Here is a 16,701-nt window from a genome sequence, read left to right as displayed (position 1 = left end):
CTCCATAGGGGTACAGAGGAACATTTCCAGCAACCATCACTCCTGTGTTCTAATGCTACATTGTGTCAGCTAATGGTGTTGAAAGGATAATTGATGATTAAAAAACGCTTGTGCAATTATGTTAGTACATGAATACAATTGTGAGTTTTCATGGAAAACATGAAACCGCCTGGGTGACCCCAAACTTTTAAACAGTAGTGTAAATGTTTTGTTTTTATATGCTAGAAGACATATCGTAAGTCAAAAAAGCAGTCGATGCCATTGCTTTGCAATTCTAAATTGAAACTGCAGTGTACCAGTGATGGTCTCAAAAGCACAGATGCAGATTTCAGGAACTGATCCTGTCAGCTTGCAGTGTGGGGCTTTCTATATCATTATTCTTCTTCAGAATGTTTCTCCAGATAGAACATATTTGGCTGTATTCTAACTTGCTATTGAGGAGCGTGGAGTATTTTTATGATATATGAACCGAGGCCTAGGTGAGCTGGTGTGCTTGAGCAGGAGCAAGCAGTGGAGAGGTGGGTGGAGACAGGAGATAGGGGTGGGGACTTCATAGCTCTGCACACTCTACAGAAATCAACAGTGTAAGTTACATTTTAGCCATTTGAATGCAAGAAATGATTATTTTCAAGAAATGATTATTTTCATGGGAACACCCCCCACCCCTCCCCCCCAGAGATGAGTGTTTATCGATTTAATCAATGACTTTAAAACAACAGCAACAAAAAAATAAAAATAAAAAAATGTGAAATTGTAGCCTAGATTGGCTACAGATAAACTACTATGGCTGGTTTGAATATGGTTTAAGACAGACTGATGCTCTTATCTATGCATTACTGTATCTATAGCACCTATCCTGGATGGCAGGAGGATAGAGTCTTTCCCAGGGTGACAGGGTGGGAACACCTGCGCAGTCTGACACAAGGCAGATAAAGACAATCAGACTCAAATTCCCACCTACAGGCAACTTTTAGAGGGGTTTCCAGTCAAATATGTTTTAGTCCAGATTAAAAACTCTATGTATAGACATAGAACGAGCCATGCAGTGTTTGGTCTCTGGTCGGGGCGTAGGTGTGGTGGTGGTCATGTAGTGCTCAGTTTTGCTACATTAAAATATGGGCACATAGCCTTATGAGGTGAGGAAGGGTAGGCAGGTCTTAAGCAGAGGATAGGATGCTGTATGTTGGTGCTGATGAGAAGGAGAAATGCTGAACTGATTGCACATTTAAGAGCACCATCATGTCCACAGCCAATTATTGTATGTGTTCATGCTTGTGTTGTTCATGCTGTTTGTGTGGTGCCAGTTGTTAATAGCTGAGTCACTGATAACTCACGATATCTAACAAAACACAAGGACGACTTGTTAACGATAACCACAGTCTCAGTTAAATGTTATCAAAACTGGCTTAGCATAACATCATGTGAGCATGTCTATATTCTAAGTCAATCTAATGTCCATTTGTAATTTGTTTTCAGTTTGATTTTCATGATTTCCTGTTTGCTTGCTGGCATTAGTGGGTGGTTCTTACCATGATGAACTGCTGTGGAGTCTACAAGCCCACACTCTCAACTCTTTTTCAGTTTTAACACGAGTGAAAGGTTGCTGCCACATGGAAAAGAATTTGGCTGAACACCATGTTGCACAGCATTAGGGCACTTAGTGAGGAATGATGGTGCAGATGTCAAATAATATGACGAATAAGGGCTTTCATTTTCTGTCCTTGGCAGCAGTAAAATGGATGGGTTGTTGAATGAATGAAAAGCAACGAAAGTGCCAAATTAGAAAAGATGTCAAATCAATTACCGGTGGAGCCACAAACAGCAGGTGTGTTGCAAACCCACACAAGTGTTTTCAATCACTCTGGCCAATTAGACCCCTGCTTAGGTTGAAGGTGATTGCAGCTATTATGGGAAGTATGTGAGGTCGCTTTATGTATTCATGGCAATGAGAAATGTTAATTTGTCCCACCCCAACTGATGTAACCAAGGGGATTCTGTTCATGCCCACACAGTGCTGTGAAGAGGTTTAAGCAGCCATTTTTTTTTCATCCTGACACATTTTTAAATAAAAGGAATGGACAAGAGTGCTGTAAATATGGCATTGGCTTTATGGTGAAAAGAGTGGCAGGACAAGTCTCATACTGACACTCCAAAGTGAATTGATAATAACAGTCCTCCTCTAATCAGTCCTATGGAGACTATTTACAATGCTGTGACACAGCAGTAGTCATGAGAGTGACCACAGATGAAAAGTTTTTTGTGTTTTTTTTTTTTTTTTGCATGAAAAGGTTGCTAATTGAGTCAAATACCCCATGAGTGTTTAAGATGCAGTCATGGTAAGAGCTGGTCAGATTCTCTGGCAGATGATACACTAGTGCATCTTGTACAGAAGGTTGCTAGTGCTATAGTTGTCTTTCCTAATGACCTTACATTCTTCTTCTTGTCTTTCTTTGTCCTCATGATGTTTTCCACTAAAGTGTTTAGGAAAACACATAGGATGAACTTTTCTTAAACACCTAACAGTGCTGAGACTGCAGTCAGGTCACTGCGGAAACTGCAGAAACTGATAAAATCTTGGAATTGAAAAAAGTAAGATAATCTGGCAGGCCTTGTATACCCTCCCACTTTGATGAGTACTTATTCCTGTGTACTGACACTGGAAAGGAAAATGCTGAAAGACAGAATTCAGATTTGAAATTATCTTAAGAGTCTTGACTTGAAACTTGGTCTGGAAGACTGTACGCTTGGCTGACACTTTGACTTGTCTCACATGGCTTGGGCTGTGATCTGGGATTGTGTTGAATGACTTGCAACTTGATTTCGACTTGTTTTCATCTTGAAAGACTTGATATTTTACTTTAAGGACTTCACTTGGGCTTGCCTTAAATGGCTTAATACATGACTTTTGGGTATATGACTCAAACAACTTCTCATTTGACCTAGATTTGTCTAAAACAACTGAAGACTGGTCTTTGATTAATCCCATCAAAGAAGAAGCAAATAAAGAGTAGGGGTGGTTGGGATTCTCGTTGTCCTGCCCTGTGAGACTGCCATATATGCAAATATTGCATATATACAGTGTCTTTGTTTGCTATTGTTCTTTCCAGTCAATATTGCTATTCCCCAATGCTTCGATGTGAAATGGTAAGTGAGAATTGCTACATTCACGAGTAATTACTCAGGATAAACATCGATAAGAAGTCTGTTTTTTTAGCACTGTGCTACATACAGTTTTTGGCTCTCAGATTTTTTCACACTTGAGTAAAAGACACAAATGCTTGAACCACGTGCATTCACTATGACTTAACATATCATTCTTATATGCACTAAGTCATAATGCAGGATTTGTGATTAAAGTTTGACACATCCAAAAGCTTTTTGCACTTTTATCATCTCATAAGACGCATAAAGACTGGTGACAAATTGAATTAAGAGTGAACATAATTACTTTGTAAAGATTTGGGCAACTAGATGAGCTTCAGGGTTCCTTGCATTGATTTTCCAAGTCTCAGGAACTCTAACGGAGGGATGAACACAATTCTTCCAAGAGATATTCACTCATTTGGTGTTTTCATGATGGTGTGGAGAATGCTGTCTAACATTTTGGTGCAAAATCTCCGAACAGGTGTTCGTTTAGATGAAATCTGGTGATTGAGAAGGCTGTCATTGTCGAAATTCAGCATTCAGATCTCGACTGTTCTCTTGGTGTCTGCTTCACTTGCATTCGCCCACGTACTGAGAATATGGTGAAGAATGACTCATCTAATTATATCACTTTTTTCCACATCTCTGTATATCAGTTCTGGTGCACTACTGATATTTCAAATGGTGCATATTTTTTGTATAGAGGTCTTTATGCTCCTGTATATGCTATTGTCAGTGATCTCCGTCTGATCATGTCATGGATTAACATTTTCATCAACCGAGAAAGAGTTGCTCTTCTGTTTTTTGCCTTCGTGACTGAAGCTCCTGCCATCAGTGCTGAAACACCGTTTGTCAAAATCTCATTGATCTTTTTCTCTTGACATCTTGATACTAAATCAGAATCAGCTGGGCCAAGTAATCATTTTTATACACACCACGGAGCATGACTGGATGTCATTTGCTTAATCTTACCATGCAGTGCACCTATGTGGTAACACTTCCATTCATTCCACTCATTTCATCAGTTTCTCCTTTAATTTGTCATGTGTCTGTCAGTGCCAACCCCAAGTGTAACAGACATATCAACCAGACATTTTATTTATCTTTATGATTCATTCATTGATTTTAAAAACCAATCATTAGAAGACACTCCAACAGAAAATTAGACAATTCATAGCAAACATTGCCCTCTATTTTCCAAGAGCTTTTGGCACAAAGTACAAAGTGAGATCATGTTGGGGAAGTGTGGGTGTGTTTTAAAGTGTGTTTTGCTGACAGGCGGGTTACAGGTCAATGAATCTATAAAGGAAAGAGAGCATTCAAAAATATCAATGAAGAAGCAGTTCACACAGCACACTCTACCGCACTGGGAGATCACAAATCAATAGAAACCTAAGATCCATGATACACAAACTGTGCTTTAGGCTATGGCAACGTTCAGCAGGGATGTGCGTTGGCTAACTTAACCCATTGCTTTATGTTCTCTCTGTAGTTGGAACTGTGGTCTTTCCACTGTGAATTTTCTACTCTTCTCGTTTTCATTTTTTTCAACATTTTTGTTTCCTTGGTAAAGCAGGTTTGGAACTGCAGAACACAAAATCACACAAAGAATCTCCAAATTGGGGTCTCAACCCCTGCAAAGTTATGATCTCTTCTCTCTTGTTATTTTCTCTCATCTGTAGAGAACAACTGTCAATCCTCAGTCTGGGACATCCTTTCCTGCATTTTTTCAACTGGTACAGCATATATTATATTATGGAAACATGTTTACATTTCCCGTTCAAGACAGAGACTGAGCTAGAGGTGTGTCGAAAGAATGTGGACATGCAGGATGTCTGATATGAGCAGAGAAAAGGAAATGAAAACTACTTCTACTCCCTCGATATTGTGTTCTTTTGACAGTGACCTGCATGATTCAGACTACACTGAACGATTCAAATACAATAAACATCTGTCAAAATCAGCACATGAAATTGCAGAATTTTCAACTGAGAGAATAATTTAGGGTATTGTGATTTGTTGTCTTGATTGTGTCACAAAATCGTACAATCCACAGACAGATGAATCTCACGTTGTACACACTATGTATATTTACAGTATACCGCATGTATGCACACAGAAAATTCATATCCCTGGGTTCCCTAAGTGAGGTCTGAGTATCTGTCCTGCTGTGTCCTCACCAAGTAAGCCGTGGGTTCCCTTCCTGTCGAGCTGTCTGCTGTGAAAGCTGATGGTATATTCATGGTTTCCAAAAATAGTTGTTAAATTCTTGCATGTGTAATAGCATTATCATCACATCCCAATTTCTTTGCAAGCAGTTTTTCTCAATAAAGTGGTTTTTATATTTACAATATCTTTTCACCAGTCATTATTCTGGTCCAAATCAGATTCAGGTGAGCAATTCAGAAACCCTGTGTTCTGTAAACCAAAGACCTTTCAGTCCATGTAGACGGCATTAATAAATGAGAGCTGCAAAGGCTTCACACTGGTGCAGATGTACTGAAGCAGGATCTAGTTTAAGGTCTCATTCAGCTCTCCATCCCAGTCAGTAATATAGTCATTCTTGTCCTTTTGAAACTCTTCCCAAATGTCAACACTCAGAAGAAGAGATCCTTTGGTCACAGAAGGTGAGAATGGTGTTACCTTAGGGACAAAAAGTACCTCTTGTCTTGAGTCTCAGCCCCCCTCCTTCCCTTCACTACACAATCCCCTCACTGCGTTTGCTCCTCCACACCACCAGGGCTGTCATTAGGAGGGTGACCAGGATGGGCACAACAATGAAGGGACCCAGGATGCGGTTTGGAGGGTCCCTGAGAAGCCGTCCAGACAGCGAGCAGTCGTGGAAGTAGTGCCTGTGGACTCGGATGAAGAATTCGTCCACCAGCCGGTTGGGCCAGAAGCAGTCCATCTTCGAGGCCACCAGGAATGTGCAGTTGGTTAGTTCTCCATAGAGTCTGAATGTAAGAGACACGATAGAAGGCAGAAGTGTTACACAGTGACAGAAAGAATTAACTTGCTATGCCCTAACCACTTAGTAGCTGTTGCTACACATCATTGCACTGCACATCTAACTGTAAGGCTGGCAGATTTTCCCCTCAAAATTTGAATCTGGACATCAGATAGAGGTGGACAAAAGCATTTGCACAAAATCCTCATTTTTAGCCAGCTGGCTGTCAGTTTTGCTGGCTGAAGGCAAAGCTGTTGTAGGCAGCTTTTATTATCTGGATCACATTATGTAATTCTGCCAACAGCTGCCATTAGTTGGTTCAAAAAGCTGTCTATGGTTTACCTGTTAATGTTAGTCTGAGTTCGACTGATAAATGAAACATAATTGATCAGACTGTTCACCACACAGTGGGGAAATTCTTCAGGACAAATGTGATGGTCTATGTGTTAGGGATTTTCTCAACATAACCTGGAACTCAGTAAACTAGCTAGCTAATAGTTAGCTAATGGTATGCTCCTTCTTTGGCTTGGTAGCATCTAATTGCTGCTGTAGGGAGTGAGATAGTTTGTCAGACATGTTTACATTTACAGCTTACATCTGAGCAGATAAACATTATAGTTAAATTTCTTACACTTTCTCTCGTGTTTTTGGTGTCAATGAGGCTACAACAGACACCACTCGCTAAGGTTCTTGAATGAATCTGAATTGTTTGAATTGCTTCAGCATGTGGTTAAATCAAAAACTTGACAGACATGCTGTGCCTAGTTTCAAACAAACAAATGAGCAGTAGAGTAATGTTGTCATAGATTTATATACAATCTAAATTTCCTTTCCTAACAACCAGAGGAGTTTCCTCCTGCCGTCCATTAGAAACATACAGGTTTGAGGCATTTCTGCATTGGCTTGAGTTTTCAGACCTGGAGGCTACACTCGTCTTATACAGAGTTTATGGTACTTCAACTGCAGATCACTTGTGCTGCAACTAAATATTAAGTAGTCAGGTCTTCTTATAACTGATTTATTAAAGTTACACTTTTAAACAGATTTGGACGCCATTAGCAATTAAAACTGGCAGTATTAACACATGATGAACCGCTTAAGCTGATTTAGCAAAACAAAGACTAACATTAGCACATCAGATATTGAGTAACAGCATTCATTGGGAGCCATGTTCAAGCCCACTTTATTTATTTCATCGTCATTTTAGTTCTGTCTGTCTGTGAAGTAAATATGTTTAATGGCTAAATGTTCTACAATGTTCACTAACTAGTCGCCCACTGTGATTGTTGGCCCCGTTGTGTAGTGTAGAGCGGCTTTATCTGAAGTTTTGCTGAAAACAGCTCTCTCCTGCTGGAATTTTGGCTAATGAGACCAGTGAGACTACACTGAAAGAGTACAGTTACACACTATGAAACCAGAAAGATGCTAAAAAGATCTATAAACCCGAGGTAGACTCCTGAGTTGGGGATAATATAAGGATTAATCACCACAAAGTGACTGCTTTAACAAAACATGTAGTCAACTCAATCAGGTGTCTCAAGTAATAAATATCTGCTCTGTTAGTCAATGTACAGCTCATGTTTGTTTAATATTTAACTGCGTTTGATGCTGCACCTCAACACAAGGGCTTTCTTTGTGGAGGGTTTGTAGACGTAAAGAGCTCTGGGCTACTTGGCAAGGCACCAGTATGGCAGAGCACTGTGTGATGCTTGAAATGGCAAGTTCACTGTCTAGGTGTGTGCCTCCTTCCTCTGCTGTTTCCTTGAAGTTTTACAAATCAGTCACAGAAGAGGAACAAGAGACTTTCTGTCCTGCTGCTGGTCTAATGAGTGCTGAGGTTTTAAGGGGTGTTTATGAGTCACTGACTGAAGGAAGGCTCAGCGAAGTCGAGGCAGGCCAGTGTACAGAGAGATGTAGCTGGTTATCAGTTCACCTCATGTAGCCGAGGTTAGGATCAAATTAAACCTGACAGTGTGGAGCTTCAGTGAGTGTGTGTGTGTGTGTGTACACATAGTTCACTGAGCTGCTGAACGTACTCTGTGTAATTTCTGTTGGGCACTATTTGCTTTTAATCATAAACCCTTATTAACAGACATCAGAGGATCAGACTGTGTGGCGGAAGGTCATTCAGCTGCTATACACAGCACTTCTTAAAGAAATGTCAGACTGTATTCCTCACTTTCAGCTCTATTTTAACATGTCATGCATGGTTCATCATGCAGTACTGCTTTCTAATGAATGTGTTTTAAATCAGGACAAGTACAAGGCAAGTGTTGGCTGAAGGAAGGAACTTGTTTCTTTGCTTTATGCATTTGTTACCCATAATGTGTTTTCCAATTAATAAGCAAGAAAGACAGAATTGGCAGATAGACTTCAAGTAGTCAGCAGGAGTGTGTAAAATTAAATTGTCTAATGTATAACAGACAGGACTGTGTGTACCTTCATTCCCCTCTCTCACAGTGACATCCAGAGGTGATTCCACCTCCATGCCATGACCAAGAGAATTACCAAAGGCAGTCTGTCTTAATTCTATACTTAGGAGATCATTATCAGGGTTAAAATCATCACCAGTGTAAGTCTCATGACCAAGCAGAAACCTCCTGGCCTAAAAACTGAAGACAGTGTCAAAGTGCCAAAAACTGCAGTTCCTCAATTGGCCACTTGAGGCTGGCTCCTAAAGCGAGTCAATCCCCATAGACCTCAATGTTAAAATGCCAAATTTACAGCAGAAACTTACAGTCTCGTAAAATAAAATAGCTTTTGTATCTACAGATAATAAACCTGCTCATGATAAAAGTAGAGGGAAACATTTTTATTTAACTCACATTTAAATTATATTAGGGCTGAAAGTTATGCATGTGCTCACTCACTTTCATTCAGTATGTTTTGTTTAGTGCTTCTTCTGTGACAATTCATTAAAAAAAACTACTGAGGAGTGATGGCACTGGTAATTTAACAAATGAGCAATCTTAAGGTTGAGCCGTTTGGTTACATTTAATGCAAAGGACTGCGACTCTTGTGGTAGAAATTACAGCAACATTTTTAAGTTTGAAGCCATTTTGACTACACAACCATTTACAACACAACCAGCTACAACTAGTCCACTGCCTCAAGTGCTTTTTGCCATTTTAAGTTTAGAAACTAGACAGAGACAAGAAGCTTTACTGAAATGGTTCATCTTATTTAGACAAAGAATTAGGACAGCTTCATGCAAGACTTGCTATTATAAACACGAACAGATTGTTTATAATGACAGTGCTCCTTTTTAAAATCACTTTGGGCAATCATATGCTGATCTTCTGTAGCAGGGATTTCTTTTTAAAGGTTAAAGCGTTCTCTAAATTCAAACATGGGGACGCGGATCAGAAACTAAACATAGAGCTCAGGGCAGGTAGAGAGTGGTCACATTTAGTTTGGTGTATAAACCAAATAACAGCATCAGAGCTTCGTGCCATGTTAAAGGACGGAATCAGCCTTAACTAAATTTGAAGTTTTATTTCTTTAACAGCACATTTCAAACAGTTCCAGGATGATGATGATTGGTAGAGAAATCAGCACATACAGCTGATCAAGAGCCTAGAATTCTTTGTGATCTCTTGAGCAGATTCCTCCTCTTACTTCTGCCACAAGAGGAATCCTGCAGATGTGACATTGCAACCGCCGTGCAACTTTTGTTCTCCCCTTCATACACTTGTGAATTTTATGGAGCAGATTACATATCAGCAAGGGGTTTATGAGGAACACAAATCAAGTCTTGCACATCTAGCTGTCTGTCTGAGCATTTTCCACTTTGATCAGTGCTCTGTCAGTGTCAGTAAATGAGGCCAGTTGTTCAATTCATCGCTTTGCCATTTCAGCTGTCACACTGAACACAGCAGCAAAAATAAAAATATGCACGGTGAAGCCTGTGTGGCGACAATCATGTCAAGTGTATTTCAATTTTATTTCCCATAACTGTGTAGCAGATCATTTATCCAATCTCGTTTTTAAAAGGTGGGTTTGAGATTTTGAAATGATTGAGATTCATGCCTATATAACACCAACAAGCATAGGAAAAGTTATCCACAATTTGTAGGTCAGTATGTTAAAAATGAAATGAATACAGCATTGAACATGCAGCTCCTCTCCATTATGTTCCCTTAAAATGTGTAGGCTGGGAAGGAGGGAAAAACAGTGAGAGACAGGCAGCTTAAAGGACTGTATTCACTATAAAAAATATCCTAAATGTTAAAGATAAAAGGCCGAGGTGGCTGAATTAGGCAGGAGCACGCTGTTTTAAGTAGTTTGATGTGGTGACTGAAGGGCACAGTGTGAATAAATAAAACCTGGATAATGAATAAATAAAACTGACACAGAACAAAGCTGCTCCAGTGACTTGAGAAATGACTCAGGACTGTTCCTTTATTGGGCTGACTGACACTCGCAGAGGCAGGTGAGTAAAGCTGACAGATATGAAAATGGATGGATGGGGCACATATAAAAAAATAATGATGCCCTATATGGAGATTCATGACATTTTATGTAGCATGCTGTTGTCATTCCACCAAACGCAGAGAAGCAGCTGTGAGCACTGAAAAACGTCCACAGTAAGACGAAAAACAAACATCATTATCTCTGTCATGGAAGTCATACTGTCACAGGAAAATTAACACTTGGCCAAAGTAAGAAAAATTTGTAGCAGATCCAAACGCAATTTAAAAAAATAAAAAAACATCAAAATATATTTGTCAGAATAACAAAACTCATACCGACAAGCTAAAGTGGAGGAGTGATGCTTCCTGCAGAAACCTTTCACATGCAGCGTAACCTCTTCTGTTTTCCACTGGCTTTCAATATGTCATACTTTCTGCCTGAAAAGGTAAAATGTCACTTTGGAAATCCACTTAAAGTAAAGAAAAATGATTCCCTGCTGTTTTGTATGACATTGCCCTCCACATAACCTCTGAGTCATATTAAATTTAGGAGCAGTTTATATTTAGCAGTGTTAAACCGCTCTTTGAAATTACAATCTGAGTGGCAAACACCCCCAGGGTCCTGCTGTGCTGTTAGTCAGAGTTGAGGCCGGCTCTAACCCTGCGTGAACAAATGTAGCTCCCTCACTCATCTGAATGAAGTCGGTCCAGCTTCACAGCAGGTGTGTCCACACAGTGGGTTCCAGGCAAAAAATGCCCGGTCATCCAACAAAAAGTTGGCTCAGGTTTTTGCCGCAAAGCAATGGGATGGCTTCGGTCAGGGTCACATTTCTGGTGGATTACTTTGTAATCCAAATGTCATATTTGTTCTGTTTGAATCGCAACCATTATGACCAAGATATATTAGCGGCCACGGAGAGCATTATGAAACACTGTGCAGTGTTTAGGCCTCCTAACAACCCACCCACACCAAACGCAGCTGCTTGAAATTTTTGAACACAGCTGCTTTTGCTCCTTATGAAAGTAATTAAAGGTACACTGAAGTGGAACCTGAAATGCAGTCAGTTTAAATGTACAATTCGAACAGCAGAGGTTTGAACGCATGAAGAGAATAAAACAACCTTTAATCGAATTGATTGCAATTACTTTTTATTTCACAGCTGGATGCATTGCTAACACGCTTGTGGCCTATTTCAGGTCCAGACGCACAGTTTCTGAACGCACCAGAATTCAAATGGCAACAGCTATCACATTCTTAAAAGAATCGACTGTGGCATAAGCATTTTTATTATTTTGTAAGCAAATAGTTAAATTTAATGTTAGAAAGATGCATATAATAATAATGAACCCTTTGGTTTTGTACTCCTCCCTAGAAGTCATGTCCATAAGCCATGTCCTTACTACATGACAGACATGTCAGAGCCAAAAAGGATTTCTGTCACCTCTCATCAGTAGAGCAGCAACCTCTAAAAGGGCAGTGAAGTTCAATCATGAATTCATATTTCAAGTCATCACTAAGTTTTCTTTCTTGTGCATCTTGAGTAGACAGTCCAGCCAACCAGCACACACACTGCAACTCCTATTGTGTTTCAGGAGATCAGATATGAGCGGCATTCAGGGGGAAATAACCCAAACATCTCTGATCAACACTGATGCGGCCATTATGCTTTTGTTCATTATAACTGAGGGAAACATCTGATAAGATGAGAGAAACCCCTTGGAGATAAATGGATAAGTAAGCATCAAAGAATTGAAGCTGAGGATGGGAAGATTACAGATGGTTGTCATTTCACACACAGATACAGATCTATTTTCCACTTCTCAGTTTCTACACTTGACCTGGTGTCACTCTTCATCTCCTCTGTCCCATAATGTTCCATCATTTTAAACTGGAAAATCTCCTCAAAGCATTTTCGGATGTCACCCTGTGTAACTCGCATTTATTGTTGAGAAAGTTTCTGCCTTGACTGCTTGGAGGGATCACCTCATGGCTTAAAGGGAGAGATTTCTCCATCTGAAGCATAAAAATCCAAAAAATAAACAGGCCAAGCTGTCACTACTGAGCATCATCAGACACAATCTTCTGTTTATTCCCGCTTTATTATACTACTAACACCACATTCCTTTTCCTCTGTGCGTGCAATTTTCTTTCACACATTAGAGCGAAAATGATAAAATATTTTGCAAAGTTTGAGGCTTTTGGCACTCAAAAACACACACTTGTGCTATCATACGTTTTTGCTCTCTGTTCATATTCTCACTTTTCTTTTCTCTCATTCTCTCTATCAGTTTTACATCAGTCAACATCATGCTGCGAACAGATGGAGCTTTGAGTGTGAGTTATTTGTTTTTGTCACGTGTGTGAATGATTGCAGATATACTTGCATGCATTATGCATGTGTGTTTCAGTGTTTTGTGTATGTTTCTGCAGAGATATAAATTTGCCTTTATTACTTTGTTTAGACGTGTTTGCGTGTGAGCAGATAAGACTTATGTGTGCGTGTTGGTGTGTAAATGTTTGCTCTCTCCACACTGAAGTATCTCTGCCAAACCTGGACACATAAACTAACGCAGATGCTGCACTGGGGTCATTTTGCTGTATTCAGCCAAGCATTTACAAAAGCTGACCTGCTGCTGCTGGAAACACAGAGCAAAATCCTAAAAAATATGCCAAACACAAGGTTGAAATCTGTCAAAAACTGTGATACATGTGTGCATATGAGGTCATTGGCTCATTTCCAGCTCAACAGAGCTAAACAGTAAAGCTAAAACATATACATACTGTGTATCTCAATGAAATGTGCTCTGATGACCCACAACATTAAAACCACCAGTCTAATATTGTCCCTTTTATGCTTCCTAAACAGCTTTGACCTATAGGGCAATGGACATGAGACCTCTGAGTGAGTATTGTGGTGTCTTCCACTGTTACACTGGCAGCAGATCCTTTAGATCAGGGGTGTCAAACACATGTCAAACACGGACCAAAACTGGCCCACCAGAGGGTCCAATCCAGCCCGTGGGACAACTTTGCAAAGTGTAAACATTACAGAGACGACATTAATGACAAATTTTCAATAAAAGTAACTGCTATTTTAAATTTGTCCAGTGTACTGCCACAACTTTTATGCATTTTTTATGAATGCATTTTATTGTCATTGTTTGTAAAGCAAGAGGACAACTTAGCTTTCTTCCTTAATAGTTCCCACTTTAGTTTGCTTCATGTGGTGGTCAGGATTACTACACCGACATGGAAATGAATGTAAATTTAAAAGAATTTCTAGATCATAAAGTAAAACAATATATTGTTCAGTTCCAGATACCTTTGACTAAATGCATTGTGCCTTTGTAGGTACACTGTGATCTGTAAGTTGTAATGTGTAAATGATAAACTGAGGCATAATATTGTTGAAATTGCACTTAATTTTCTTAAGAAATGTAAGAAACCCTAACCCTAAGAATTTTCAATTTGTTCATAGTGTTTTGCAAAAAGACAGCTCATTAAATGTGAACATTTTCAGGATGTACTTTTTTGCACTAAAACAAAGGGAAATACAGGAGATGTTATTTATAGGCTGTTATGCTATGATTTTACTAGTTCTGGCTACAGTAGATCATACTGGGCTGAATGTGGACCCTGAACTGAAATGAGTTTGAGTCTCGCCAGAAGCTTTTTTCAAGCAAATCAAATTACAGTTATTAATCGCCTGTTATAAATATGTCAGTGCTTCAAGTTTCCTGCAGAACATTGTTCACTAAGCAGCATTGTGATAGTCAGAAACACAGCATCAGAACTAAGACAAAGTGTCAGAAGTCAGATGGTTATTCTGAACAAAGAGGAGCTTTCTTAAGCGTCCCATCATGGCTGGATCGAAAGAGGCAGCGCATGAGGCTGTGGAACAATTTGTGCAAACTGGATCATCTAAAAGCAGGATCAGGCAGACCAAAAGTAACAAAAACCAACAAAGGATCAATACATCAAACTTTGTTCACTGAGAGATTGAAAATCACACCACAGATACAGAGTTTACTGAGTAAAGAACACAAGACTCCAATCAGTAACAGTCTAGTCAAAAGAAAGCTTTCTAGTGTCTCAGAGGACATGGAATGTCTCTGAGCAACTTCTCATGTGAGGAAAAAGGCCAAACACTTGGTTTGGGGTAAGACATAACACCATTGCAGTGGATGATGGAAAAAAAACCTCATGTTTACTGAGAGTTAGAGATTAGTTGCAGTAACAGAAGAATTTCTGGAAGGAGACCAGCAGGAGAGAGATGAAACCACAGAGTATCAGACTCAGAGTGAAACATGGTGATGAGAATATTGATGTCTGGGGGTGTTTTACCTACTATGGGGTTGAACGCCAGACTTCAGTGCCATTAAAAGTTTATGAGGCACTTAAAACTAAGAAAGGCAAACATTTCTGACATTACAAGAAGCTCTGTAGAACATTGTCAAATCGTGCTGGGATGACATGGGTTATCGGGTTTCACACATTTGTGGAGTCCATGCAGATAAAATGCTGCAGTTATTAAAGCAAAATGGAGATGGAAAAATATTAATGTATAAAATTCATTTGCATGTATATGAGATTCAACTTCAGAGATTCCACTTTTGTTTGTATTAAATCTGAAGAGAATTCAGAATAGAAGTGATCTCAGACTTCCTGCATCTCAATGTCTAATATATGTCTAGTATAAATGTGCTTCCACTAAGAATGGTCAGAACTGTACCAGCTATCTTATACAGTATATTCCCCTCAAGCCATTTATTTTAAGCAGATCAAAATATGCAATTTGAAGATTCATTTGGTTGGATTTTTAAGGAGAAAATTTGAAGAAATACAATCTATTTTTATATAATCCCTTTTATTTCAAAAGTTTAACTTCTGGACAGATGTCACCAAAAAACTCCATTCCCTGTGGATGTGATTAGAGGTTTCATGCTTATATTGCAATTGTAATGATTTTCTTGTGAGTTGTATGCTTGACCACGACTTGCTTCCAGACTTGTCAGTGATGTCAAAAATTCGTACTGATCCCCACAAGTCCTCTAATCTCAACAGCTATATAGTTTGCTTGTCTCTACCCTTTTAAATAAACACACATGTAGGTTTGTAACATATGGCAGATATTTTTTTTGCCTCTGATTGGTTATGTCTTTGGAATGATCAGTCTCTTATGTTAAAACGCAGTGTTTCGGGTGCCCAGGAAGCTCAACTGGTTGAGTGAGTGACCCATGAATGGGGGCTATAGTCCCCAACACAGTGGCCATGGTTCGAGTCCAACCCATGGCTGTTTGCTGCAGGTCCTTCCCCACTCTTCTCCCCATATTTCCTGTCTCTCCCCTGTCTGCTACAATAAAGACAAAAAAGGAAAAAAAATTGTATAAAAAACTGCGTTTCATAGACCCATCCAACGACCCTAATCTCCTCCTTACATGGTAATTGTGGCTCTACACTTCACGTCTTTACCCCAGTCATAATTACAAAAGACACGAGAGACCACTGCCGTGGTGAAACTTGGTATCCACAGGTTCTTATAAGCTGCTGACACAAGTGGCCTATGGGGTTGTGTTTTTATTGGAGGGCGGTTTACATTATTTCATCATATGGCACATTTTTACAACATGTTGAAAAATCGCATTTTCTTTCGACATAGTATACTATGGCGGTTTTTTTTGCGTCAAAATTCATGATTTTTTTTTTTTTTTAAAGAAACCTTTCTGGAGTGTTTTTGGCAGCCTGCTTTACATTATTTCATCATATGGCACGTTTTTACAACACGTTGAAAAATCGCATTTTTTTTCGACATAGTATACTATGGCGTTTTTTTTTGCGCCAAAAATCATGATTTTTTTTTTTCAAAGAAAACCTTACCATAGTGTTTTCACAGTTTCCTTTACATTATTTCATCATATGGCATGTTTTCACAACATGTTGAAAAATGGCATTTTTCGACATAGTATACTATGGCGTTTTTTTTTGCGCCAAAATTCAAGATGATTTTTTTTTTAAAAAGAAAACCTGTCTGGAGTGTTTTTCGCAGCCTACTTAACATTATTTCATCATATGGCACGTTTTTACAACATGTTGAAAAATCGCATTTTTTTTTCGACATAGTATACTATGGCGTTTTTTTGCGCCAAAATTCATGATGATTTTTTTTTCAAAGAAAACCTTTCTGGAGTGTTTTTCAC

The 16,701-nt window shown here is 39.2% G+C and overlaps 1 protein-coding gene across 1 annotated transcript in view; it reads right to left on the bottom strand.

Moving 5' to 3' along the window:
• Positions 1-4,224: 4,224 nt before the first annotated feature.
• LOC111574178 (receptor activity-modifying protein 1-like) overlaps positions 4,225-16,701 on the bottom strand; it is an 89,207-nt gene continuing 76,730 nt past the window's right edge. Inside the window, exon 5 of the mRNA XM_055015085.1 lies at positions 4,225-6,098. Coding sequence (XP_054871060.1) covers positions 5,843-6,098 — 256 coding nt within the window. The 3' untranslated portion in view covers positions 4,225-5,842. The remainder of the gene's footprint in view (positions 6,099-16,701) is intronic.

The sequence above is a fragment of the Amphiprion ocellaris genome, chromosome 11, assembly GCF_022539595.1.
Source record: "Amphiprion ocellaris isolate individual 3 ecotype Okinawa chromosome 11, ASM2253959v1, whole genome shotgun sequence".
NCBI classification, from domain to species: Eukaryota; Metazoa; Chordata; class Actinopteri; family Pomacentridae; genus Amphiprion; species Amphiprion ocellaris.
The sequence above is the reverse complement of the archived record's forward strand: the minus strand, read 5'-3'. Positions and strand labels throughout refer to the sequence as shown.